General features: G+C 34.2%; 1 protein-coding gene across 1 annotated transcript in view; it reads left to right on the top strand.

Moving 5' to 3' along the window:
- ADGRL3 (adhesion G protein-coupled receptor L3) overlaps window positions 1-27,040 on the top strand; it is a 792,227-nt gene that overhangs the window by 714,806 nt on the left and 50,381 nt on the right. The window contains exons 20-21 of the mRNA XM_032849431.1: window positions 6,976-7,042; window positions 8,799-8,890. Of these exons, the coding sequence (XP_032705322.1) occupies window positions 6,976-7,042; window positions 8,799-8,890 (159 nt within the window). The remainder of the gene's footprint in view (window positions 1-6,975; window positions 7,043-8,798; window positions 8,891-27,040) is intronic.

Genomic DNA, 27,040 nt, shown 5'->3' with positions numbered 1-27,040 from the left:
AGATGTGTATGAATTAGAATATGCACATATTGCTACTGGCAATGTAAAATTTTGTAGCTAGCTACTTTGGGAAACAGTTTGACAGATCTTCAAGATGCTAACCATAGTTATTACATGACCCAGTAATTCCACTTCTAGGTATTTACCCAAGAAAAATGAAAATCTAGGTTTGTTCAAAAACTTGTATATGCATGTTATTATGTCCAACATTTGATGAAAAGATATAAACAAAATGCAGTCTATATGATAGAATATTTAGAAATGAAAATGAAGTATTGGTGCATGCTACAAGATGATCACATCATAAAAACATCCTGTTAAATGAAAGAATCCAGTCATAAAAGACTGTGCATTATATGATCCCATTTATATAAAACATCCAGAACAGGCAAACCTTTAGAGAGAAAATTATAGCTGTTGTTAGGACTGGGAAGGGGTTAGGGAAGCCATTGGGAGTGAATTTGATAGACACAGTGAGGAGTGACTTTTGGTGGATACAAGGTTTTGTTTCGGCACCATGAAAATATTCTAAAATTAGGTTAGAGTGATAATTTTACAATGTTTAAATAGACTAAAAAACATGGAATTGTATATTTAAATGGATGATTTATAATACATAAATTATATTGCAATAAAGCTGCTTAAAAATACTAAAATTTTTACTAACAGGAAGAGATGACTTTATATTTTAAAAGATCAAATATTTTTACTTGAGACATGTTTCAACAATGTGTGCTTTCTGTACAGCATATAAATTTCTCATCTACTCATTGAGAATTTATGAGTGTCAACAAAAATAGAACTTTTATTTATTCTATAGCTCATATCTTTGTTTTCTTTGAGAGACACATAATAGCGCCAGGGACTTTGGAGTCAGGTAAACTAGGATAAAATTTGGCTCAACTAATTATTAGTCATATGGCTATGGGCAAGTTACTTAGTATTCCTGAGTTTCATTTTCCAATCTATAATGTGGCAGTTATTATGTAAACACCTAACAAAACTATTACAAAGTTTGAGAATATGTGTTTTTGTATATATGAGTAAATACATACTCACATGTACCTGTGTGTGCATATATATGTGTATATATTTAAGAAAGCATATATGTAAAGTATCTGGTATATATATGCATATATTAAATTAGAACTATTATTATTACTGGTTAATCTTATTTGGCTGATCCAAATGAGGGAATACAAACTTTATGATTAGCAACATTAGTTGTAAAATAAATTGTATTAAAAGCATCCATTTATAGAGTAGTGATTACAATTCTTATGCTGCTGCCCCTATTAATTTTAAGCAATGTGGGAGTTACTCCAAATAGTACTAATAAATTAAAAGAGATAGTGCTTTTCTAACCTTTGTAGTTCATTATAAAAATGTAAGGTGTATTTTGCTAAAGAAATAAGGAAAAACTTTTAAAAAATAACATATTAGGGACATGAAGACAACATAACCTGCATTTTATGTATGAGATCTTGTTTTGAATTCTAAGATCCAAACTGTAGCTGAACCACAAATGCTAGTCTTAACTACCACTGGTCACACTCCATTCTTGCATCGCTCTGCCAATATTTTTCCAGTTCATGTACTTGCTCGCAAAGTATTTCAAGATTAGATGCATGAGTGTGCTGTGATGAATATGGAACTAAAAGGACCTAACAGACATATTGCGCAGTAAGCTTAGAACTGGATTACTAGGCTTGAAGTATATACTTGTCCCCTTTCCTCTTCTCTCCCCCTTTTTTTTTTTAAGATTTTATTTATTTATTTGACATACAGAGATTACAAATAGGCGGAGAGGCAGGCAGAGAGAGGGGAAGGGAACCAGGCTCCCTGCTGAGAAGAGAGCCTGATGCGGGGCTCAATCCCAGGACCCTGGGATCATGACCTGAGCCAAAGGCAGGGGCTTTAACCCCCTGAGCCACCCAGGTGCCCCACTCCTTTTTTTTTTTTTTTGCCCCAATTCTTTATTCCTTCTTTTCTCTCTCCATCTTCCCAGATATATGTAGTAGAAATATAAAGAGATCAGCATATGTTACAGAGAAAAAAAGATTATGTATTATACAAACTCTCATAAACAACCTGATATAATTAAGCCTTGTAAATTTTATGGTCTAATAGTAGCCAAAGATTGTTTACTGACTACATTTAATAGTCACCAAGGATGGTTCAGCCTGCAATGTAGGGTCCTGTAGAAAATAAGCAAACACCATTGTTAGTTTATGTTATTTCACAAAACTGGTGAGTAGTCAGATGTCTACTTTGATAAGAGTGAATTAAACAGGCGACAAAAACACAATGTCCCAAAGCATTTTAATTGCACTATATTTAACATGCTAATTGGAATAAGAAACTACACTCTGGTAATGTTACTGTTATCTAAAATCATTGTAAAACACAGGTTTTAGGTGACATTTATATATGTTGGGTAACTGGCTTTACCATTTTTCTAAATACAGAATCATACATTTTTAAAATGAATGATGAAAATAAAGTGGTGAGTAGTTTAAGAGTAGGAGAGAATAAGATTTGGAAGTATGGTTTTCGGTTGTCCTGTTTTGAGAAATTAAGTTGTTTCATTATTTTATTTTTTCTTTTCTGAGTAAACATGAAAGTGGTCCTTACAGGATTGGTAACAGACATTTTTGAGAAAGACTGATCCAGATATCAGCATGTTATTATTTAATTTGCAATAATGTTTCCTAGATTTTGGAAGACAATAACTTTGGAATCCTTATGGAGTAGCACCATTTCTTTTGCATATTAAATCAATAAGCTTATATTAATGTCGTAAGGCTTCATCAACTATGTAACAATATATGCTGCTTTTACAATCTGAAAAAGAAAATGCTACAGAAATAATTTTTGTGACATCTTTGTGTTTAGGCAAGTGAGAAAAAAAAGGTCAAGGTGTATGATATGTGACAAGTACTCCTTTAGATTCCAAAATACATCTGGTCTTTTAAGATTTTTCAGTATTATTTCAAATAAGCATGTAGTAACCCTAGGATATACTTGTTTTTCAGTAGCAAGTCATCTCTTTTGTTACAGTACAGCTATAAACATACTTCATAAATTATATTCATATGACTGAATTTCATTAAAAAAAAGAAATTGACATATCTTAAAAATTAACATGAATGGTCTATTAAAATTAATGATTTCACGAATTAAATGTTGCTTAGTGGATAAAGGCAATTTTCAGATAAATTATATTCTCAATAGCAACTCTACTTGGCCATTTGCAAGCTGGACTTTATTGAACTTAGTGTGATAAGTTGTTCCTCTAACATTTGTCTCCTCTTAACCAGCACATTTTCACTATATCCAAGTGACATTGAACGGCCTAGACTTCTAGAATACCATGTCGTGGGATACATAGGCCTGTGCATGTGATAAATACCCCACATAACTCTCTGTTTTACTGGCACAGGGAACCCAGGGCAGGAATCACACAAACTTTTAAGGTAGTTACTGGGAAAGAGAGAAACTATAGAAAGCTCTGAGAAAGCCAGCATGTGGCCAAAAACAACAGCAGGTATGGCCATATGGCAATCGAATTAGAAAAGGGATTTTTGCCACACTGCCTTCCAGAAGGTAGTCAAGCCCAGGCAGCTCTCATGAAGGGATGATTTACTCAGTACATTTTAAGTGTTTCATATTGCCTCTTACACCATTCAGTCCCAAAGGGAACTTAAATCTATTATACCAAATAGATATTGAAGTGTTTTCTTAAAAATAAAAAAATAATAACTTCTAAAGTAATTTCAGTTTCACATTTAAAGATCACAGTGCCAAAAGCATGTTTATTTCCAACTAAGCATTTGCTGAAACTGTTTTCAAAAAAGTAAAGCTTTGTAAGGATAAAATTTAATAACGTTATTTTATTTTAACAACACATTTGGTGAGATTTTTTAACATTTTAAAATCCCCTACCTAGTCTAAGGCACTCTGTAATAATATAATTTAAATTAGTTGTATAAGAACCCCTTAACCTGTAGAATAACATTTGTCAGAAATTCTTGAGGCACATTTTTTTTTTAAAAGAATTTGCTGAAAATGTGTTTTACGTCTCAGATTAGCTCTCAAAAACTTGTTTGACCTACAAGGAACAGGAGCTATACTGGTAACAGTCATTTTAAAATTTATTATTATTATTGTATCATGTTATAATTTCAGCAACATTCTTGGAATGTGTGTGAATGTGTATGTGTGTGTGCTGGAACATGTGTGCATGTGTGTTTAATCTGGTAAAATGTTCAGGCTTTGTCTTTTATTGTTCTTATCTTGAGGGAAAATATCATCTTTGTTTAATAAGAGAGACTTAAGAATATTTCCCCGGCTCTGGTCTTCCCCCTCCACACATGCACACACCTTTATTAGGGTGATAACAAACTAGCCTATGTCAGCATGAACTTAATGTTCATATTTCAAACTTGAATTTTCTAATTTGTTTCTACTTATTGACAGTACCACACTTCCATTTTCCATGACCACATTTTTAGAAAAACTGACCAATAAGAAGATAAGTCCTTAAACTAATAGCTAATAGTTTAAGTATGGATTTCTTCAAGTATGGATTTTTTCAAATAGGATTATTATGTGTATCTTGAATAAAGAGAAATTATCTATGTAAAAAATGTGAACTAGTAATCAGTTACTTTTTGGAGTACAAATACTATATTTCTATTGAAATTAGTTTACATGTACTTACCTTAGTAGAAGAAAGTCAGATTTTGTTGTTTTAAAATTGTTTTCTTTGGTATATGGTTATTTTTGTTTTGCCTAGGAATCCAGGTTTTAACTTTAAAAAAAAAATAAGTCTTGGGAAAATAAAAAGAAAAACGTAATAAACATCACTGCCTCTATCGCTCAGATGTTAGGCTATTGTCATTTTGGCATGTTGCTTTCAGTAATTATTAAAATAAAACATATGGTTAAGCCCTTTGGTCCACTTATTGTCCTACTCTCATGAGAGAGGCAACCATTAACATGAGTTTGATTTTGTTTTCCCTTTCAATTAAAAAAATTACATATGTATATCTGTTAAAAATATGAGTATTATTTTAAATATACAGCTTGAACAGCTGTGAATCCTGAACCCCATGCCATCCACCATCTGCATTTAACTTTTGATGCCCCCCAAAACTTGACTACTAATAGCTTACAACTGATCAGACAGAAGCCTCATCAGTAATATCAGCAGTCGATTAACATATATTTTGTACATTATATGTAATATATACCATGTCCTTACAATAAAGTAAGCTAGAGAGGACAAAATATTATTAAGGAAACCTGGGGCACCTAAGTGGCTCAGTCCGTTAAGCATTTGCCTTTGGCTTAAGTAGTAATCCCAGGGTTTTGAGATGGAGCCCTGCTTCTCCCTCTCCCTCTGCCCACATCCTTGTGCTCTCTCTCTCTCTCTGCTCTCTCTCTCAAATAAGAAAATCAAATCTTTCTTTTTCTTTTAAGATTTTATTTATTTGACAGAGAGAGAGACAGCGAGAGAGGGAACAGAGCTGGAGGAGTGGGAGTGGGAGAAGACTTCCCACTGAGTAGGGAGCCTGATGCAGGGCTCGATTCAAAACCCTGGGATCATGACCTGAGTTGAAATCAAGAGTCCTGTGCGTAACTGACTGAGCCACCCAGGTGCCCCAAATCTTAAAAAAAAAAAAAAAAAAAGAAAGAAAGAAAAGAAAAGAAAATCCTAATGAAGAGAAAATATACTTACAGTACTGGACTGTATTTATTGGGAAAAAAATCCACATACAAGTGGGCCCACACCATTCAAACCCATGTGGTTCAAGGGTCAACTATGTGTTCAAAGGTATATTGCACATGGTATATGGCATAGCTTCTTCATGTTATTTTTTCGCTAAAATTCGTTATCATGGTCTACTCATTGACACATAAAGATCCACCTCTTTCCTTTTAACTGTTTTACAACATTTTATCATATGAAGAGAAAACACTTTATTGACCCGTTCCTCTACTGATGGACATTGATAAGTGTTTTTCTTCATGGTTTCTCTGGTATTCCATTAATCCTGAGGTTTGAATAACATTTTCATAATAATCAAGCAGTAGCACTTAGCAAACCACTCTTGAATATTGTCCATTGGAGATGTTTTCTTTTTCTTTTTCTTTTTTTTTTAATTATCCCTCAAATCTAGCAAAATGGCAAACAATTCAAGACACGATTTTTAACATCAAATGTAATTTGTTCAAAATTTACATTAATCTTTCTCATAACTAGTCACTTCCATTTTGTCTTCCTGTCATCCTGAAGAATGAAAATGTAATTTCCCAGAGGCTTTAAGAATTGGGGGAGTATTAAATGTAACCGAAATTAAGTGATTAATAATTTACTTTTGGGTCATGAATCAACTTCGCGGGATGCTAAGGACCATTTGCAACCCCGGGAGCACTGGCAGTAACAATGCACTTTTTTAAGACAAGAGCTCTCAAAGGTTGGCTGCCCAACCTAATTAAACCCAAGTCTTCTGATACCAAATTTATTTCTTCTTTGGACTGAATTTCCAAAGATCTTGACAGGAAAATGTCACTTTGCCTGACAGCTGATAGACAGGTTATGTAGCACCATAATTGGAGAGAAAAGGATAGCTTAAAGCTACTCGATTTAATGGCTATGTGTATGGCTTTTTCTCTTTCTTTTCCTTTTTTTTTTTCCTAAGGTTTCTATGACAGACACAAAAGGCCTTAGCAAATAGGCCTAGTGCCATTTTTCCCCTGCTTCCTCCCGGGGTAATTATCTTACTCCATCAATAGTGCTGTCAGAAATTGGGCACATAATTCAGCATTTAAATGAACAAGCAATGTAATATTTCCTGTCTCCCAGTGGAATGCTTTGTAGTTCACATTCTTCTCTGTCACTCGCTCACTCTTGATGTATGTCCCACAGCCAGTCTTTGAATGCCTCCTCTCCCTTGTGTTTCATTGCAGATGTTGGCTCCGACTTGACACCTACTTCATTTGGAGCTTTATAGGACCAGCGACCTTGATAATAATGGTAAGAACTCCTCATTAACTATGTGTTTCCCAGGTCAAGAACTAAAAATTCCACGATGCTTGCACTGACTATGCTTGATTTACATAGATTATTTTGGGGGAAATCGTCTACTTCTCTGACCTTCTATAACTCAAGCAGTTAGACACTCAATATAGTCTACTTTTATATTATAAAATACTTACTCAAAAATGTTGGAGAGGAAAAGAGCCCGACCTCACATAAGCTACGTGGTTTTGTAGGTTTTTGAACAGCAGTGACTTCAAGTTTCACAACGATATATTTCCTTTCTTTTTCATTTGGATAATTTTTGAGTTATGAATGGAATTGGAAATTGGAAATGCGGTCCTCTACCTTACTATTCCTTCCAGTTTTGTTTTTTATAAACATCTCAAAAACTTTGAAATCCAAAAGAATTTCACTTGAGAATGGCAAAAATGGTTAAGCAAGCATTCTGGAATCATACTTTCTTTTGAATTTTTAGATGCGTAATGTCTTGATTTCACATATGAATTACTTATCCTAATTTAGATTCTATGTTTAGTATTATTATTTATGTACTCATGATTTTACAATATAAAATTGTTCTCCATTTTTTATAAAATTAAATGGCCTCTTGATTTTGAATAAAATATAGATTTTCAATTCACTATCTGAAATCCCTTGAAGCAGGTATATTTTAGAATTCAGAAAGTTTTCAGACTTTAGAAAAGTAATATGGTACATGTATTGCATATTATATAATATTCCTTGTAGAGAATAAGCAGTTGCCCAAAATCAAACACATATACCAATACTCAGAGTAGGGACTAGGCAGGACTCTGAAACCAAACACAGTAGTAATTCAACAGAAAAAAAATTGGAAAAGTAGGAGCAAGCAGAATAAAGACAGAAGAGTCTTATGTCAGTACAAATCAGGTTTTCCCATCAAATGGGTTTAGTTAAGGTTAGGCTTTTTGGCCACTCAATGAATTTTTTAAAACTTTGACTTTTCAGACTTTTGGAATTAAAGGATTGTAGAACTTTATTATTGAGGAGGGCTTATAATTGGATTTTCCTAGTCTCCACCAATCATAAATTTTGGAACGTATAAACAAACCAGGTCACAAGTGCAATTGAATATGCGGTTTTCTATACAGTTTACATATACGTGATATATGGAATTCACACTGGACCTTTTTGTTTTAAGTCCTGTGCCCTCTCTGCTTCCAGTGACAAAACAGTATCACTGACAAAACAGTATCACTGGCTGTGGGACATACATCAAAAACAGTGTTTTAATCCTAGTTTGTTATAGCATTATAATTAACCAGCATTTTGTAATCCTTTTGATGTAGCTATTCAAAACTATATTGATTTAGTATTTATAATTTGTAACATAGCATTTCAAAACATATCCCTGAACAACAAATTGGGGGCCATGTTCAGATGGTAGAAATAGTAACACACCTGTGTATATTTTTTTAAACATACACTTGGCTTTGAGTTGCTTTATGATTTCCACAGCATCATTCCAACTGCTGCTGATTTTGTATTTGTATGTATTTTGGCATAATAGTGCTTTGTAACTCATTGGTATCCCAATTCCCTACAGTGGCTTTTTGCCTTCACTAAAATACCAGGCAATCATCTATGATCAAGTTCCTTTTTAAGTATAGTGAGAGCTAATTTCCCAGAACAACTCATCCGTATGGAGAATAGACTTCCTTTTTTTCTTATGTTCCGGTTATGCTACATGATCGTACTTTTTACATTCCAGCTTAATGTCATCTTCCTTGGGATTGCTCTATATAAAATGTTCCATCATACTGCCATTCTGAAACCTGAATCGGGCTGCCTTGATAATATCAAGTAAGTGATTTTTCTTTTTGTTTCCTTTAGCCAGCCTAACTTTGGTGCTCTAAATCATCCTGACTTTTAATTCCACTGAAATCTTGTGACAAAATGAAGAGGATCAATGTGTTGTCTTTGCTGAATAAGATCATTTATTGACTGTTGAGATGACTTGATCTGCCTGAAAATCAGTATAATGAAGCTGTATCTTCCAAAAAAACTTTTTTTCCCCTAAACTCTGATGTGCAACACGATAAATTCTTAATATGTACACTTCACGTATTTTGTCCTGAAAGCAAATACATGGTTTCTGTATCTGGGCAGACTGTTGTTTCTTGGAGCAATAACCATATCTGTTCCCAACGCTCCATCCCCCTCCACACCAGGAGCACTGTGAAGAGAGACCGTGGCACCTGCAAGTACTAAAAGGGAGATTTTCCACCACAGGAGAGGAACCCCGAGATTATTGATCTAGGCATTTGTAGAGAAGCTCATATACAGCTTCCCTCCTCTCCTTCTGAGAGAGGAAGAGAAAACACAACTCCCTGTTGAAAAATCCTACGGTATATAAATATGTGGCTCCAGGCTTTAGTCCCCTTTGAAATGTTAACGTTTCCCTCCTGGGAGGCAAATCACTCCAGAAGTCTCTCACTATCTATTCAGCCATCTTTCAATTTCCAAGGTTTGTCCTTTAACCCAAATTCTGTTTTTCTATGCTCAGAAAGCCCTGGCCATGCACAGATATGAAAATATTCACATTCCTTTCCACACTAGTGGCACTTCTGTACATACACAAAAAAGAAGCTAATTTACATTTTCTGAAAAGAAAAATAGTTCCTCAGTATAACCAAAGATTTTATCGTGTTCCTTCAGAGGCTGTGACATTTGAGAAAGATAGTCCTGTGGAGATGTACATCAGTTATTAATATATATTAAATTGTAATTTGTATATAATTTGCCTATGCTATGTATTAATTTGGTTAAATGTTTTTATTTAAATGAATGTACTTTCAGAAGTTTCATGAGGTCACCTGTGACTTTTGAACATTCTTCCTGAACTACGTCAGATAACAGCTATGTCACCCATTTTCCATCTTTCTACATTTAGCTCCTGACAAAGTTCCTTGCCGATAGCAGGCCCTTAATGAATGTTTATAAAATAAAGCAATACAATTAAAGACTTTAGTGACGAAAGTGTACTGACACGAAGTAGTTAATTTTGTTGAAGGAATCATCTGTCTAACTTAATTGAAAAGGATAGCTAAGAAATTAGAAAAAAAAATGTAATGGAGCAAACTAAGAATTATCTACTATGAGTAGTAGTAGACTTCTGTAGTTCTCGATGTTATTAGTTGAGGTGATAGTCATTATTTTGTTGAATTATGTATAATTAGACTGTCCTTCTAATATTAGTTCCTTGGACTATCTTTTCCTGATGAAACTGAATTTGGATAAATAAATAAATAAATAAATAGGCATATAAAATACATTTTGCCTAAAATGTACTCCCTTTTGATGTAAATTACATCTTTGTATCTATTGTTTTATAGTATAAAGCAAAATGCAAGTAATACTTTATTACCATTTATACTGTTTTTAAAGTACTATCAGAAGTAAACACTTTGATATTTAATAACAGCTTTTATAATGTTAAAAATCAGGGGGGAAAGTTCTTGTACTAGTACAGTCACACATCTTAAAAGATCAGCTCGTTCTGTATTTATTCATATATATTTCTTTAAGTGGTATGGTTCGAATCTTTATTGTTATTGTTTAAAAAAACAAACACATAAAAAGCAATAGTTACTGTAACTAGAGGTAATGACATTGATGGCATTAAGCTTTACATTACAAAGTAAAGTAAAGCCTTTGAGAATATCTTAATTTAAATTCTGTCCAAACTGCTTTATAGTTTATATAGCTTTTGGGACGTTTATTTAAACTTGCTGAGCCTTTCTGTCCTCTTTAAAATGGGTACAATAATGGGGCACCTGGCTGGCTCAGTCAGTAGAATGTGACTCTTGACCTCAGAGTTGTGAGTTCAGGCCCCACACTGGGTGCAGAGCTTACTTAAAAATAAATAAAAGTATTAACTGTTCTTTAAAAATAACAATGAAATAAAATGGGTATAATAATGAAATACCCAACCATCAAATAAGTAAAAGAATATATACAGCCTTTGATGATTTTTTTTAAGAGAAATTAAGTAGTTGTTGGAAAGGGTGGTTTTGAAATGAAAGAAACATGAATATGGACATGCTGGTGAGGAAGAACCGGTTATAGAGAGATTAGAAGCACAGGAAAGGGAATGGTTGTTGTAACTGTGAACTGAGGAATTGTAGGGTGGAGATTGTAGAGATCCAGAACTGTGGTCAACCATTCCACTCTATTAAAGTACATGAAGGACACTTTTCTACCAAGGTAAGAGAAACTGGGTAGGAGGACTCTTTTCCACTGAGACTAGGTGAAATAAATAGTAGGTGTGATGTAGATTATGTTGGAGGAACCGGGGCAGGGCAGTAAACTGAGGAATTTCTGCCTGCTATCCTCTGTGCAGTAGGAAAGGTGGTCATCTGCGGGATATAGGGACATGTTGAAGAGTGAAAATAAGAAAGAAATCTCAAGAAAATATTCCTTAAAAGTTCCTAGAAGCTGAAGGACATTTCATTTTATGGAAAACATATTAACTATTTAGGAAGTACTTGTAAAGAAATCAGCAGGGCTTAATTGGTGAGGAAAGAAGAATTTAAGAAAGATAATAATGATTTTGAATATAAGGGAAAACACACAAAATCCGGCATCCTTTTTATCTAAAAAAACAAGGATCTTTTTATATGTATTTTTAAATGTTACGGGTGGTGTGAGGATATTTATTTGAAGACGTAAGCATCATTTATCTGGAAAATCTTTTTTTAGCATGGGAAAGGGCATAAAAGTTAATGTTTTCCTGTTTTTGTTTTTTCCATTTTTGTAAAATGCTGAATAAAATGGGCCACCTTGTTCAGTTTATTGAGGAAAAAGTCCAGCATACAAGGACTTTTGGAAGTCAATGTCTTTCTAAAACAATTCATTCTCTCATTTATCAAATATTTACTGCCTCTATTATACAGGTTCTTTCACACAAAGATCTCTCCTTTTTCTAAAATGTGTTTCCTTCTCCCCATATTCATTGCCACCATTTTTTTAAGCCACCATCAACTTCTGCAGAAAGACTGCAGTGGTCTTGTAACGTCTTTCCTCATTATTGATTCTTGCCCTTACCTCCATCAGCTAGAGTGAGCTCTTAAACCATGTAAATCCCATCGTGCAACTCCCTTGGGTAAAACTCTTCAGTGGTTTCCTGCTACACTCACACAGGAAGTCCAGACCTTCTACCCCACCCTACTAACCCTTTCAGGCCTAGTTGCTGTTTCTTTCCTTGGCCTCTTGTCAAGCCATTTGCCCCTCTGGCCATTCTAGATGGGTTCACTTGCTTCAGTTTTTCTCTCTCCTGTTTCTCTACTGACTTTGTTTTCTCAAACACTATGCCTGGCTGGCTCCCAATTTACCCTAATCAATTTAATTATTATTTTAAAGATAATTTAATTATGTTTTAATTTAAAATTTGCTTCATGATCATTAAAATAAACATTGTGTGTGTGTGTGTTTTAGTTTAGAACTTTCATTTTTCTGGCTCATTACTATATTAATGATATATTTCAGAACAAATAATAATAGAGTGAATTAGTATAGGTAACATGATTACCAAGGAAATGAGGTATGCCATTCTCAGATTCCCAAAAACGTAATTAAATTTTAAAAGTACAATTCTGTTTGCTCTTTCCTTACTTGTCTTTGTCTCTTTTTCATCAAAATACGTAATTTTATGTGGAAAAAAAAGTAATTCCACTCATTTGAATTTTCTGGTTGAGTTTCTGACGAGTTGAAATTAGAGCTTACAGTAATCATAACAAAAATCGAAACTAATTTTAAATATATACATATATGGATTAATAGGAATAAAGCAGTTATTAAATCAATGTATATTATTGCTGAGGTATTATGACATGTAAAACTTTAATTCTTGAGGTGCATTTAGAACACTCTTGACTTACTTTCACAATAAAAGTGTACTACTGCTTGCATAGTTATCAACTATTTCTTCTATTACTGGTTTAATAGCATCACAGGTACTTAAAAGAGTGAAAAGTAATGGTATAGACTTTTAGGGCTAAGAAAGAAAATTGATGTCTATATGGAGAGACAGGAAATCTGCTTAGGCTTCCCTTCCCTGTGTCTCTCCTTTAGCTCCTTTCCCATGTACAGAATTCTGCATCTGGACTTCTGATTTTGGCTTAGACATGTTTTCTGACTTCTGGTCTCTCCTTTTAACTTCGGTTTGGCATGAGTGATGGGATGGCAAACGTATTGTCAGGTGGTTTAAAGAAAGAGTTTCACTTTGCTTCATTCTTCCCAGTGCTCTAATTGCTAAGAGAAGGCATAGCAGTAGAGAGGAGTAATGATTTCAGTGCCAGAAACTTGGGTTTGAATTTCTATTCCATCTAATAATTGTTATATTACCTTGCAAGTTTCATAATGGCTCTCAGTCTGTCTCCATGGAATTGGGGATAATTGTATCTACTTTGTAGAGGTTTGAAATAATTAAATATATGTGTAATACATACATCACAAAATTTGTGCCCATACAGGATGGTTTGATTATTTTCAGCTACTATGTGAAAATACACTGCTGCCTTTAGTTCTTTGTGCTTCCTATGGTGAAATTTGCTCAATCTCATATCAAAATCCCATTAGAATTTGACTGGCTTTGTTTACCATGGGGTGTTGTTAAGAATATATATATGTATATTTATAAGTATACAAATTTTATATATACATATATATATGTATATATATATCTTTAAGCCAAGCTTATTCTGTTATGAAAGAATTGGCTCTAGGAGGGAAAGGCTCATTTAATTAATAAGTAACAAATTCTGTAGTTAGTTCTGAAGAAAAGAAAAAGAAGTATGCTTAGTGAGTTTGGGCACCTGCCGTACATAAAGAAATCTAAAAAAGTTTAGGGATGAATAGAAAAATGCTGTACTTTACCAACATCCACAATAACTTACTCTGTTCTTAAAGGTAACTTTTACTTTGAGAACTATGTTTCTAGATATTGGTAGAAACAAATAAGTCAAAATTACGATCAGTTTGATGTTAGCTTATTACATTATTACTATTATTACATTATTTATGGATTAAAGGTGGTAAGGTTCTAAAGATTGAAAGCAGAAGACCAAATTGAAATAATCTTGGAAAAATGCAGCAATATCACAAGAATATTTTAACCTTTAATTTTTGTCCTTTATATTAGTATATTAAGATGGATATATATCTGTGTATATATATCTATATATCTGTAGCTAGGAAGAAAGGGCACAAGCAGGAGAGAACCTCCTTTTCAAATGGTATCGTCTTTATTCTGTAGTCAGAGCCGTATCCTAAAAAGAGTTTGAACCTTTATGAGAATAGTTAATCTAGTTCTGAGTTGTACATAGTAAAAATATTGATCCACTTCAAAGTTTCTGGATGAGTTTTTAGGAAAATATACTTTCTCATTTTTCTCAAAATATTAGCTGGCACTATAAAAATTTTGAAATATTGATTTAAGTGGTTTAAATGGAAGGTCAATATAGTACAATAGTCCATGCAGACTTAAAAAAGAATAGCTTATATCTCCAAGCAATTGATTTCACTCATAGTTTACCTTTCACCACCAAAACTACTAAGTTCAAATTTAAATTTTACACATTTCTAATTATATTAAATATTTAGTGATGTTGTATTTAAAAACTGTCACCTCTCTTGTAAAAAGATTACTGGGTCAACATATTATACTAAAGATGTGTTTTACTAAATCTTTCTTTATCATATAAACTTCTTAATGCTCATATATACCAGAAACACTCTAGCAGTAGAAAGAGTAGAGCTAGTAACTGATTTATTTATTCACTAAAATAAAAGTAATGTTCGAGAAAAAAAAATGTTTAAAGATTTTGTTTATTTATTTGACAGAGAGAGAGAGAGAGATCACAAGTAGGCAGAGGCAGGCAGAGAGAGAGAGGGGAAAGGTGGCTCCCAGCTGAGCAGAGTGCCTGATGTGGGGCTCGATCCCAGGACCCTGAGACCATGACCTGAGCTGAAGGCAGAGGCTTAACCCACTGAGACACCCAGGCACCCCATGTTCGAGAAATTTTTGAAAGGAATGTCATCTGTCTGTTATTTCAGTTTTCTGTCTTCCTCTGTTTCCTTGGTCTATAGTTAAAGATCACTGGAAATGTACAGTGACATTATCATAAATCATCCAGGTGTATTTGAAGACTAAACAATGCTGTTTGGAGTTCTGTGTGATGCTATAAGATCACAAGATTTGCTTCAGACAATTTAAGGAAGCAGGTAGTAGGTAGTTCCTTACTGATTGACTTAATTTCAACAGTAAAAGCATTTAACAGTTACTTATTTGGAAAATTAATCTCAGCCACGGATTCATAAAGATGTGCATTCTGCAAATGTTGTTGCCAGTCTCATTGTATCATGCATTTTAGGCTATACTCTGAAGTTTTCTGAAATGTAAAAGTGTTGGCCCTTTTTTTTCATAGGTTTTTCATTAAAATGCATTTAAATCCCCGTATGATTTTCCAGGAGCCAGGAGTTTTATGCATCACTGTATTTAGCATAGTTTATACACTGGGAACTGACATTTGAGAAAAACAGTTTGAAGCATGACTGTTATAGGCGCACTGGAACTGTTCTGCATTATAACTTGAGATTAAATAATAGTTTCATTTTTCCCTGCTATAATTAGTTTTATATCAAATTTAGGAGAGTCCATTGCAGTACAGTCTAAGGATGAGAAAGCCTTGAAAGACTATCTAAGGGAAAAATAATTCTTCTTTATAATAAAAACATAAAAATTAACAGCTCCTTTGTTTTTTAATGTATGACTCGGACTCACATTTCCGTTATATGCAATGTGTAATGTGCAGTCAGACTTCAAGAAAGCTTGGTAAGTGGGATTTATTTTATGAAACCAACATTTCTGGTCACTAGAATCATTCTTCCCTAAAAATGCTTAGGTGCAGGTTTTCAAAAGAGTGGTAGAAATCTGAGAATAATTATAAGCAAATAATATTTATGTTCCATATTATTCACATATTTAATTTTTAATATGTGAACTTTGATTTGATTTTTATTCTTTAATTATTCATTAATGTATTTGATAAGTGAGAAGTACTAAAATTTTGGATTTATTTTGAAGATAGAACTTATGTAGAATTTGCGAATTTATTTTATATAGAGTACCAGAAGAAGGAGTGGATTGTGATTTCAAATTTTTTGGCTTAAGTTACTGGAAATGTGAGTTGTTATTACTAAGATGTAGAAAACTGTATAAAAAACACTTTTTTGACAACATAACTTTGAGAGACTTAGTAAATACCTTAATGTAGATATTGAGTAGGCAGAACGATGAATAGTGGAGTCATCAGTGTATACGTTTGTTTTATTTTATTTTTGCATGCAATGTTTTTATATTTTATTTTTAATGTGTATTTTTAGAGATTTTACTTATTCACTTGAGAGAGAAAGCATAAGCGGCAGGAAGGGGCAGAGGAAGAGAGAAAAGCAGACTCCCCACTGAGCAGGGGGCCTCGATCCCAGGATCCCAAGATCATGACCTGAGCCAAAGGCAGACACTTACTTAACTAACTGAGCCGCCCAGGCATCCCTATATTTTATTTTCTCTTTGTATTGATTTCATTATATATATATGTATTACTTTCCATAATGTCAAATAATCCCGTTTTTTGTCACAGTGATACATTTCCTTTAAATATTAAGCAGAGTGAGATGATTAGGAAAAATAACAATAGTAAAATAGTGAAAGTAGTATGTAGATAGGACAAAAAAAACGAGATAGTGATATTTCAGACAGACTGGTTTCCCTTACTCGTCACCAGAATATATGTTTGTTAGGATAGCTCCTGGTGTGACTATCAAATACTGACCAATATGGTGGCCTAAATCATGACCCAAGAGACAAAAAATCCAGAGGTATGTGGTTCCAGAGTTGTTTCAGTAGCTCCATGATATCCCTAAAGACTTAAGTTCCATTTGTGCCTTTCAGAAACAGCTGCTCCTTGGCCACTCCTTGAACCTAGGAGTGTGGTACCAGCTGTAATCATAGGAAAGTCAATGAAAGAGGGATTATAGTTTAAATCCATGATGCTGGGTAAAATAAAAAGATCGAGAGTAAAAACATACAATAAGAAGACCAGTGGCTGTAACCCTGGGTCACTTGAACTTTTAGACGTATTAGAAATGCAGAACCTACAAAATAGATTTAGAAAGAGCAGACAGTGAGATAGGAAGAAGGCTAGAGATCCTGGAAACGAGGTGAATCAAGCCTTTCAGTTTAGATGGGAACTTAAACTTGACCACTGGATTTTGTTTTATTGATTGGTTAATTTAAGGATGACAGAAATTATAACCTCTTTTTTTTAATCTGGTAAGAATGGAAAAGTAGTTGATGCTGGCAAGTGGGGAAAATTGGGTGGTTTCTACATTTGAGTAGGCAAGGGAGGATGGGATCTAGTATACAAGTGAAGGTTGGTTTTATGTAAGAAGATGTATACAGAGGCGCCTGGGTGGCTCAGCCGTTAAGCATCTGCCTTTCACTCAGGTCATGATCCCAGGGTCCTGGAGTCAAGCCCTGCATTGAGCCCCGCATGGGGCTCCCTGCTCAGCAGGAAGCCTGCTTCTCCCTCTCCCAGTCCCCCTGCTTGTGTTCCCTCTCTTGCTGTGTCTCTATCAAATAAATAAACAAAATCTTTAAAAAAAAAAAAGGAGTATAGAAAAAATTTTTTCCTTTATATGATGAAATTATGACTGAGTCTGTCAATTTATTGACCAGCAGATGTTTTCTTTTAAAGTAGTGGGATAAATTATCATGACTCATAAGTAGCGAGTATTCATTGTGCTTAGAAGCATTCATCTACCTGGAAAGAAAGTTATATAACTTCGAAAAATAGAACATTATTTTTTTTAACTTTATTTATTTATTCGACAGAGAGAGAGAGATCACAAGCAGGCAGAGAAGCAGGCAGAGAGAGATGGGGAAGCAGGCTCCCTGCTGAGCAGAGAGCCTGGGCTCGATCCCAGGACCGTGAGATCATGACCTGAGCCAAAGGCAGAGGCTTAACCCACTGAGCCACCCAGGCGCCCTGAAAAATATAACATTATTATAAGATTATTTTAATCCTCCACTTGCCCCTTTATATATTAATATGAAGATTAATATATGATTATATATTTTATTAATTTATATTTATAAATATATACTTTATGCATTGATGTATTAATATATAATTAATATAAGTATTAATATATACTAGTTATAAACTTAATATTCTAATTATAAAATCTTTCCATACCTACATGTATGTATAAGATTTACAGTATATATACTTTCTATAAAATGTAAATGTTCAAATACTTTATTAATAAGTTACAATATTTCACATTTTATACATATTTAGTAAATTTTATGTGTAATTTCATGGATCTAAGAAGCAAAATAAATAGGTTATATAGTTTAGAGAAGAATTAATCATCAATACAAATTACCTAAGCAACAAAATTCTTTTTCCTCTAAGTAATAGCAAGGTGGGCATTTTGATACCTTAGAAACAATCCTCTCTTTAGCTATTTCTTCCTGGAAATAAAATACAAAGCTATATATCATAAAATTTATTAAGCATACTTTATAGGAGAGCTGAGTGCTAATATACCTCCTGGGATATAAGATGAACATTCTTATTTCTCAGAAATAACTGGTTATGTATGCAGGAAAAAAGGCTAAATGGAAATATACTAAAAAATGAATAATGGTCACCTTTTAGTGGCAAAATTAAAGAACATTGAAAATGTTCTTTTTTGTGCACTCGTATGTTATTTTCAGACAGCACTTCTGACACTAGTTACATGTTTTTTTCCACGCCCCAACCCATTCTCCAACACCAACTAAGTGTCTAGCAATTAAATTCAATTCTGACACTAAGTCCTCCAGTTGGAATAAACTCTACAGGTTAAGGGCTCAGTTTCATGACCCTGCTTCCCACTCAGATGCCAGCTGCAAGTGGGTTGCCCAGGCTACCCACAATTTTGTCCAATCGACTGCAAATTCAGGGGTTCCTACAATCGCCCCTCAGATTCCGTGATTCACCAGAAGAACTCACAGAACTCAGGGAAGTGCTCTACTTAAAGTTGTAGCTTTACTGTAAAGGATACAACTCGGGAAAAACCAAATGGAAGAGATGGGGAAAGGTGAGGGGCTGAGGTGGCAGTAGTGCAGAGCTTCCATGGCCTCTCTGAGTTCTACCCTCTGCCCTTCAAAGGGTTCACCAGCCCAGAAGCTCCTTGAAGGGCAGCATCCGTGAGGGTCTTAGGGGAGGTTTCATTTCAAAAGTGTGATTGATTAAATCATTGGCCAATAGTGATAGAACTCGATCTGTGGGCCCTGCCCCTTAGTGGGGGTGGACTTGTAGGTGGGAGAAGGGATGAGGGTCCCAACGCTGTAATCATGGCCTTTTCTCCAGACTTCTCCATTTTGCTCACCATCTCCCTTCCCTATACCCTCTACCTGCCAGCATCATTCATTAGCATCCCAAAGACGCTGATATCACTCAAGAGATTTGAAGGGTTTTTGAAACTCGGCCACAGGAACAAAGAAAAAATATTTGCTTTTTGTTATGCCACAGCAATCTCTGAGTTTTTGGAGTTAGTATGATGAATATTATAGTACCTTATAAAAAATTTTACTTGAAAGTGGCTTGCCCTACATTATGTCCATAGACATATTAGTGACAGAACAGTCTAAGAATGTCATCTTTGAGAGTCATCCTATATTTCTAACCTCTGGAAAAGTTTCAAAAAATCAAGTCTAATTTTCTATTATTAATATGCTACTGTGTATATAGATACAAAATGAAAATTTAATCAAATCTTATGAAAATGAGAACCTTTAATTACTGTAATTCATTTGTCTCCAAATTGTGAGGAAGAGCTCATTCTAGTGTTGTAAATTGTTTTACATATATCATTTAAAAATTAATGTGAGACTCTAGTTAAAATTTGGGGATAAAAAATTTTAAACCTATTCTGTTTTTTATTTTTTGTTAATTTAAAAATGTAATTGCTATTTCTTTTCCTTGAATTTTAAACATCTGAATAAAGGTTTAAAAACCAGTACATACATTCAGCAATATCTTGTTGAATTTTATGTTGCAAAATTAACTCATATATTATGGGTAAAACTCACAAACATGAGTTCATTCACTCTTAATATATTTATTTTAATGTAGTTTCAGATAATAAAAAGTATACAAGGAATTGTACATTCCAAATGTAAATAAAAGCATTTGAATCACTTTTTGATCACTTCCAAGTAGATCTTTTTTTTTTTTCAATACATAAGCCAATTTTTACCCAGTGATTATTTAAGTCATAATTCTTTGAGGTATTACATGGAAGATACAAATACTTCCAAAGGCTGAACAAAGCACACAAGAAATCTCACTGGTATCATAATCTTTGGGCTTTTAAGAGTTTGCCTGGTTACTGTTATCAGAACCAACTGGAAATACATTTTTTTCTAATAGAGATTTCTTTAAAATGACACAAATTATTTTAAATTATAATTTTATTTATATAGTGATTATATATATGGATATAAATTTGTATGAAACTTGACCAAAACTTACTGATTTTGAAAATCTGTTGTGGGAAACTGAATAAATAATATTGGGCTGAAAGACTTTTAGCCTCCAAATCTGAATCAACCCAAGTTTCAAAGGCTTCCTGGAAATGTTTATACTAAAATGTTGTGGGTGATATTAAGTTAAATACTGTATTGTATTTTGAGTCACATACTCTAAAAATTTAGTCATGGATTCTGAAATAAAAACCAGTACTCCCTGGTTCTGCTCCTAAGTCCACTGTAATTGTTACACGTGGTTAAATAGCATTTTGAGATTTTATGTGTTGAGTCTATTTGAAATTATGTGCAAAATAATAAGAAAAATAGTTAATTTGTTGACATTTTACTATGTGGTAAACACAATTCTAAATCCTTTTCATGCATCCATTAAATCTTTGCATTAAACCTTCTAAGTTTCTAAGAAGGCAATTAATTCAGCTCAAGACCTCACAGCTAGTTAGTGCCAAAACCAGGATTTCAGCAGACTCTCTGACTTGAGGGTCCATTTCCTTAACCATACAGCCTTTGTCATATCACATTATACATTTATAAATAAACGGTGTTTAATTTCAAAAGAGATTATTTTCTTTGCAGTAAACATTTTTTTGGTTGAGGATGTACTCTTGAAACTTTAAATCTAGATATTGATTGGATTACATTATCACCAAGGGCACCATCTTTAAAAACCTGTGATTTTCATATTATAAGCTATGAACTATAAAATCATGCTAGCAAAATGTACTTGTCAGAAGTTTTAATGGCACCACAGTCTTGTCAGGATCCGGGATAGAGTTTTCAGAGTTACTGGAATTTAAGGTGAATTTCTGAATAAAACCACCCAAGAAGAATGTTGTTCTGGTAAAGGTGACTCAGAAAGTTTAGTCAACCAGGTAAATAAATGTAATAACATTATGTCATAGAAACCAAGACTAGAAGGGAGTAGTCAATCACAGAATATTTCTGAGTGGTCAAGTATGATAAGAGGGAAAAAAGTTAACAATGGATTTGTCAATGACAGGGGCACTGTGGAGTTACGGGGAAAGAATGCCTAAGTAGAGTAGCTTTTAAGAAAATGAGAAGTGAGGGGCACCTGGGTGGTTCAATGGGTTAAGCCTCTGCCGTCAGCTCAGGTCATGATCTCAGGGTCCTGGGATCGAGCCCCTCTGGGGCTCTCTGCTCAGCGGAGAGCCTGCTTCCCCCTCCCTCTCTGCCTGCCTCTCTGCCTACTTGTGATCTCTCTGTCTGTCAAATAAGTAAATAAAATCTTAATTAAAAAAAAAAGAAAGAAAAGAAAATGAGAAGTGAGAAAGTATGGATTACTAGTATAGAAAATTCTTGATGAATTTTTCAGTAAATGTTAACACAAGATTCTTGGAGAATCTCTGAGATCTAGGAAGAAGGTTTTTTTGTTTCTTAAAAGTAAGGAATACTAAAGGGTGTTTCCTGATGGGAATAAGCAAATAGAGAAGGAGACATTGATGAAGCACCAGAGAGAACAATAATGAACAGGAACACAGTTTTTGAGAAGTATCAGGATGAGCAGATATGTTGGCTCTGTACGAACAAAGGCAATTCTTTCATTATAATAGGAGGGAAGAAATGTGTGTAGACTGTTGAAGATAGCTGATAGATTTGGTTTGGGAAAGATGAGAACATTTCTGTTGGTATTCTTGGTAGAGTTCTCCCAGGGGTGGATTCTAAGGCAAGGATTCAGCCCAAGCAATTTATTAAGGAAGTGCTTTCAGAAGAGATCAGTAAGAAAGTAAGCAGAAGCGGAGTAGGTAAGAGGAAGAAGCATGCAAGGTTGTCATTTTGGGTGAAGTCTGACTGACCCTGATCCCAAAGGGAGCTCTGGAGTGTAAGTTACACTTTCGAACTTTCCAACCTTGAGGCAAAGGAGCTGGGATTGCATAACTTCACACCTGTTAGTAACTGACTACAGGCTTGCTGTGGGGTGAGAATGGAATGCAAGCTCCCAGGCACTGCTGGCTGTGTGGGTATAATATCTCTGGTGCCCAAGGACAGTCATCTGTAGGTCACAGGGGGTAAGCCTTTAGCAGCTAAGCATGCAGCAGCTGAAGGATGAATTCAGGAGCTGTGCAAGAGATTGCGAGGTCTGGACAGCGCCCCATGTATTTGCAACTGTCAGATTGCTTCTGTTTTTTCAAGGAAATAGGTGACATCGTGCAGCTAAGAGGTTAGGATGAGAGGCAACGTTGAGGTTGAAGGAATATGTGAACTATTCCTTTTGGTGAATAAAAAAGCACATGTGCTAGGGAAGTATCATTGGCTTGTCAGACATTGTTAAGTGCCATTAGAAATTTGTTGTCAAGGCACCTGGGTGACTCAGTCGGTTAAGCATCTGGCTCTTGCTTTTGGCTTATGTCATGATTTCAGGGTCTTGAGATCAAGCTCCAAGTAGGCCTTGGCTCTGGGCATTGAGCCGGCTTGAGATTCTCTACCTCTGCCCCAAACCCCTCCCATCCCACCCCACCCCCATCCCACGCTTGCTCTCTATTTCTAAAAAAGAATGAAAGAAGGCAAGAAAGATAGGAAAAAAAAAAAGAAAGAAAGAAGAAGGAAGGACTGAAGGGAGGGAGGGAGGGGGGAAGAAAGAAAGGAAAAGAAAGAAATTTGTCACAAATTTAGCATATCTTAAGTAATCATGGTTGTGTATTGATTTTTGTTTGGTGTTCTGTTTTCCATTTTGTTTTTTCTAGCAATGCCCACCTATCAAGCGTTGGTTTTTGTTTGTTTATTTGTTTGTTTTGTTTTGTTAGAATCATTAAAGGTAAACGGGGATATAAGAAAATAAGAAGTCATAAGATCCTGGTTGGTTGCAGAGAAGAATGATCATGAATAGAGAGATGTATAGTAAAACTGTAAAGACAGAAAAATTGGAGGTCTGGAGTGATAGTAAACAGCTGATGGCAAGAACCTCAAAGAAGCTGGGGATTTTGACAGGAGAAATCATGGTCTGGCCATAGCACTTCTACTGCCTGTGGGTTGTGAGAGAACCAATATTTAAGTTTGCGTGGAAAGTACTGCTAATGGGGAGAATTTCTTTTAAAGCATGAAGATGACAAGAAACACCCAGAGATGAAGTTTACTGTAAAGGAGAATTTGTGGTTATTTGACTGTGACCTTCAAGGGACAGGATATGGAATTTTGCGAGAGGAAGGGAAATGGTGGAAAGTTGGATTAAATTAAGAGATTTAACCCCCCCCCAAAAAAAGTCAAAATGAACAGAAAGAATAAGCCTGTAACCAATTTTTTGTTATACAAATTCACTACTTAATCTTTTTGCCATCACTTACCATCTTAAACAATATTGTCCCCTTGATGGGTGACAATACTACTTACACTCGCCCTAGATAAACTCATATTCTCCCCAAATTCTAGAAAATACTGAGACAAATTCTAGAAAATACTGAGATACATATACTGAAATATATTCCAATTAATAAAAGGAGACTAAAATGCTCTATGATTAAAGGTAATAAATAGGTGGCCACTGATTGGCAAATTACTCACCACAGAGGTTATACACAACAAAGTTTGACTGAAAATCTTATCAGTGTACTCTGGATGCATTTCAGTATCCCCTCATTCCAGGGGTAAACCTCTCATTCAAGTAAAAACAACAGTGAGGGAAGAAGATAACAACACTCTTTCAGACTTCAACTTTTTTCATTTTCTTATTTTCCAGGAGTGCTTTCTTACAGGAGTGTTACCGTATTTTAAACCTTTTTTTCCCCCTTTAGCTCATTTTAAAAAGTGGTGAAAGCTTATAAGTCATAGTTACTTTAAATAAAGGATTATGCATTAAATCATTGAATTTGTAATTAAAATGTGCAGACAGTATAGTAGAATGCTGTGTCTTGAGCTGCTCAGTCCACACATGAAAATTTCCTAATCTAATTTTCTCTTGGCTGAGTCCCAATTGTTGTTGGATTTTTCCACTACATACAATTAGATATTTTAAATAAGGTCTGTCATCAGAGTCCTTGAAATGTTTATAAATGTGCTTTTTATGCACTGAGTATGCATTTTAGAATACTATGCAATGTTTTCTGTGGAAGTTGGTATTTTCAATCAGATCTTTCAATGTACTAATAGAAAAGTCCTCTCTATTCCAGAACTGAGATGGGTAGTCTAAGGTTATAATTTAAAACTGCTTAATTATGAGATTGACAAAACAAGCCATGAGCATAGAAAGTAATGATTTATCAGCAAAATATTGACATTATTGGATCATAATATATTACTTATACCAAAATGTAAGTTAAAAATGGCATATTTTCTTTGTAACAATCATTGTCTTTCTAGTCCTGATTTTTCTGCCTTCTTTGAATTTACCACATTCTGTTCAATTAACTATATAAAGGTGTCTAAAATTGCCAGACCTTCCATCCAGTAACTTTCATTAGTGCAATATAATGAAATAGCACATAGTCAACCTCTTCAATAATATTCAGAGGAACCCTATTAGTAAATTACTTATGCCCATTTGTTCCTACTAGATTTTCTATTTTTCACAAAAAGTTTAATGTTTTCCTATTTTTCCAATTAGTTTTCCTGTACACTTTATCCTTTACTTGGTGATACACAATTTGTATTCTTCCACCATTGTATATGTCTCCACTCAATCTGTCATTTTTCTATTAATTTTGCCTTTGTTACAAAGAAATACATATATTTAAACCATTAACTTTTTACTCTATAGTGTGTACGTTTGAGGTTTTTGGAGGACATTTTGAATTCTTTATCTAATGAGTCAGATTTCCAACATCAGTTGCTAAATATTCCATTTTTCCACCAGATTTGTGCTGCCACACTAAACTGTATCAAATGCTGTTTCTGTACTCTCTCTTCTATTCTGTGGACATATACTTTGTTACTCTACCATACCATGTCATTACCAGAACTTGTGTAATATCTGGTAGAGTGAGTCTTCCCATTTTGATTGTATCTTTCAAAATTGCCTTAGCGACTCATAGGCTTTTAGTACTTTCACATATTTTTTTCAGAATTGTGTTTTAAAATTCTTTTAATACATTCCTTATAATCCTGAAGTAAGTCTTAGTAGATCATGATGTTGATGCACAAATCAGATGTTTCTATTTAATAGCTTCTTTAGGATTTTTATGTAAGTTCTTGAGTAAAATGTCTTATAATTTTTTACTCACTTAAACTCTCCTTACCTGCTAAGTTATAGTAGTCTCAAAGTTTTCCTTCTTCTCTGTTCAGGCCTAACCTGGACGAGAAAAGAATTATTTGTTATTTGACTATTAGATAGAACTTGTTTGTAAAATGTTTTGGGGGCCTTAAAGCTATTTTGGATGTAGCAACAGATGGATAATTGTATGTATGGGTTTTGTATTAGTTATTGATTTCTAACTTAATTTCATTATCATCAGAGAATACATTCTGATTGATGTTGATTCTTAGTACTTTACTGAGGCTGCCCTTTGGCCTAAAATGTGATCAAGTTAAGATTTCTTACTTTGCTATTTGCAGCTTTTTATAAATCTGCAAAATTAGATTTATTTGTTTTATTGCTTAATTTTTTTCTCATTCACATAATTTTAAGAAGATTAGATTCCTAGTAACAAATTTAATTGGAAACAATAACATCTGATTAAAAGTAGAATGTGGTAGAGATCTTGGATCATTAATTAGCCTTGCTCACTGTGGAAGTAACTAGCTCTTGTGCACTTTGGGCCAGCTTCTTCAAATTCTTTACCAGTGGGCTTTCACTGTTCCGTATGAATGAAAAATTCAAGAATTCAGAGTGCTTTTCAATAGCAATTCTTTCTAACCGATAACATAAGAACTATAGACTATTCTATACTTGGTTCCTTTTAACTCTGTAAAGATCCTAGTAGGGTTATTTTACTCATTGTGGTGGTGAGTAAACCAAAGCTTATGAAGGTTACCTTACTTGTCCACAATTAAATGCAACTGGTCTGCTCTTTATTGTATTTCAGTCCCTCCCTTGGTTCCATTTATTGGAATCTTTAGTAAGTACAGACATGTTTTAAATACTCGGTTGTGCTTTTTTTTTTTTATGTTTTAGTTGTTCTTACAAGCAGTTTATAATAAGGTGTTTATTCACAGAAGGGGTATGATGAATGTTTCTATTACAAGTTGTTGAAACAAGAGGTGATGATACCATATGGCATGAGAAAGAGTATAACAGCAATTCAACCTGTCAAAACACATTTGGGAAGAATACAGAAAAGTTATTAATTCCCCAAGTTATTTTACTTAAATATTTGTGCATCTTCTAAGTTAAAAAAAGAAATCCTGAAAGTATGTAATATACTCTTTAAAGAATTTCATCTCCTTGCACTGCAGTGACCAAATTT

The sequence above is a fragment of the Lontra canadensis genome, unplaced genomic scaffold, assembly GCF_010015895.1.
Source record: "Lontra canadensis isolate GAN:19392208 unplaced genomic scaffold, GSC_riverotter_1.0 scaffold1, whole genome shotgun sequence".
Taxonomy (NCBI): domain Eukaryota; kingdom Metazoa; phylum Chordata; class Mammalia; order Carnivora; family Mustelidae; genus Lontra; species Lontra canadensis.
The sequence above is the reverse complement of the archived record's forward strand: the minus strand, read 5'-3'. Positions and strand labels throughout refer to the sequence as shown.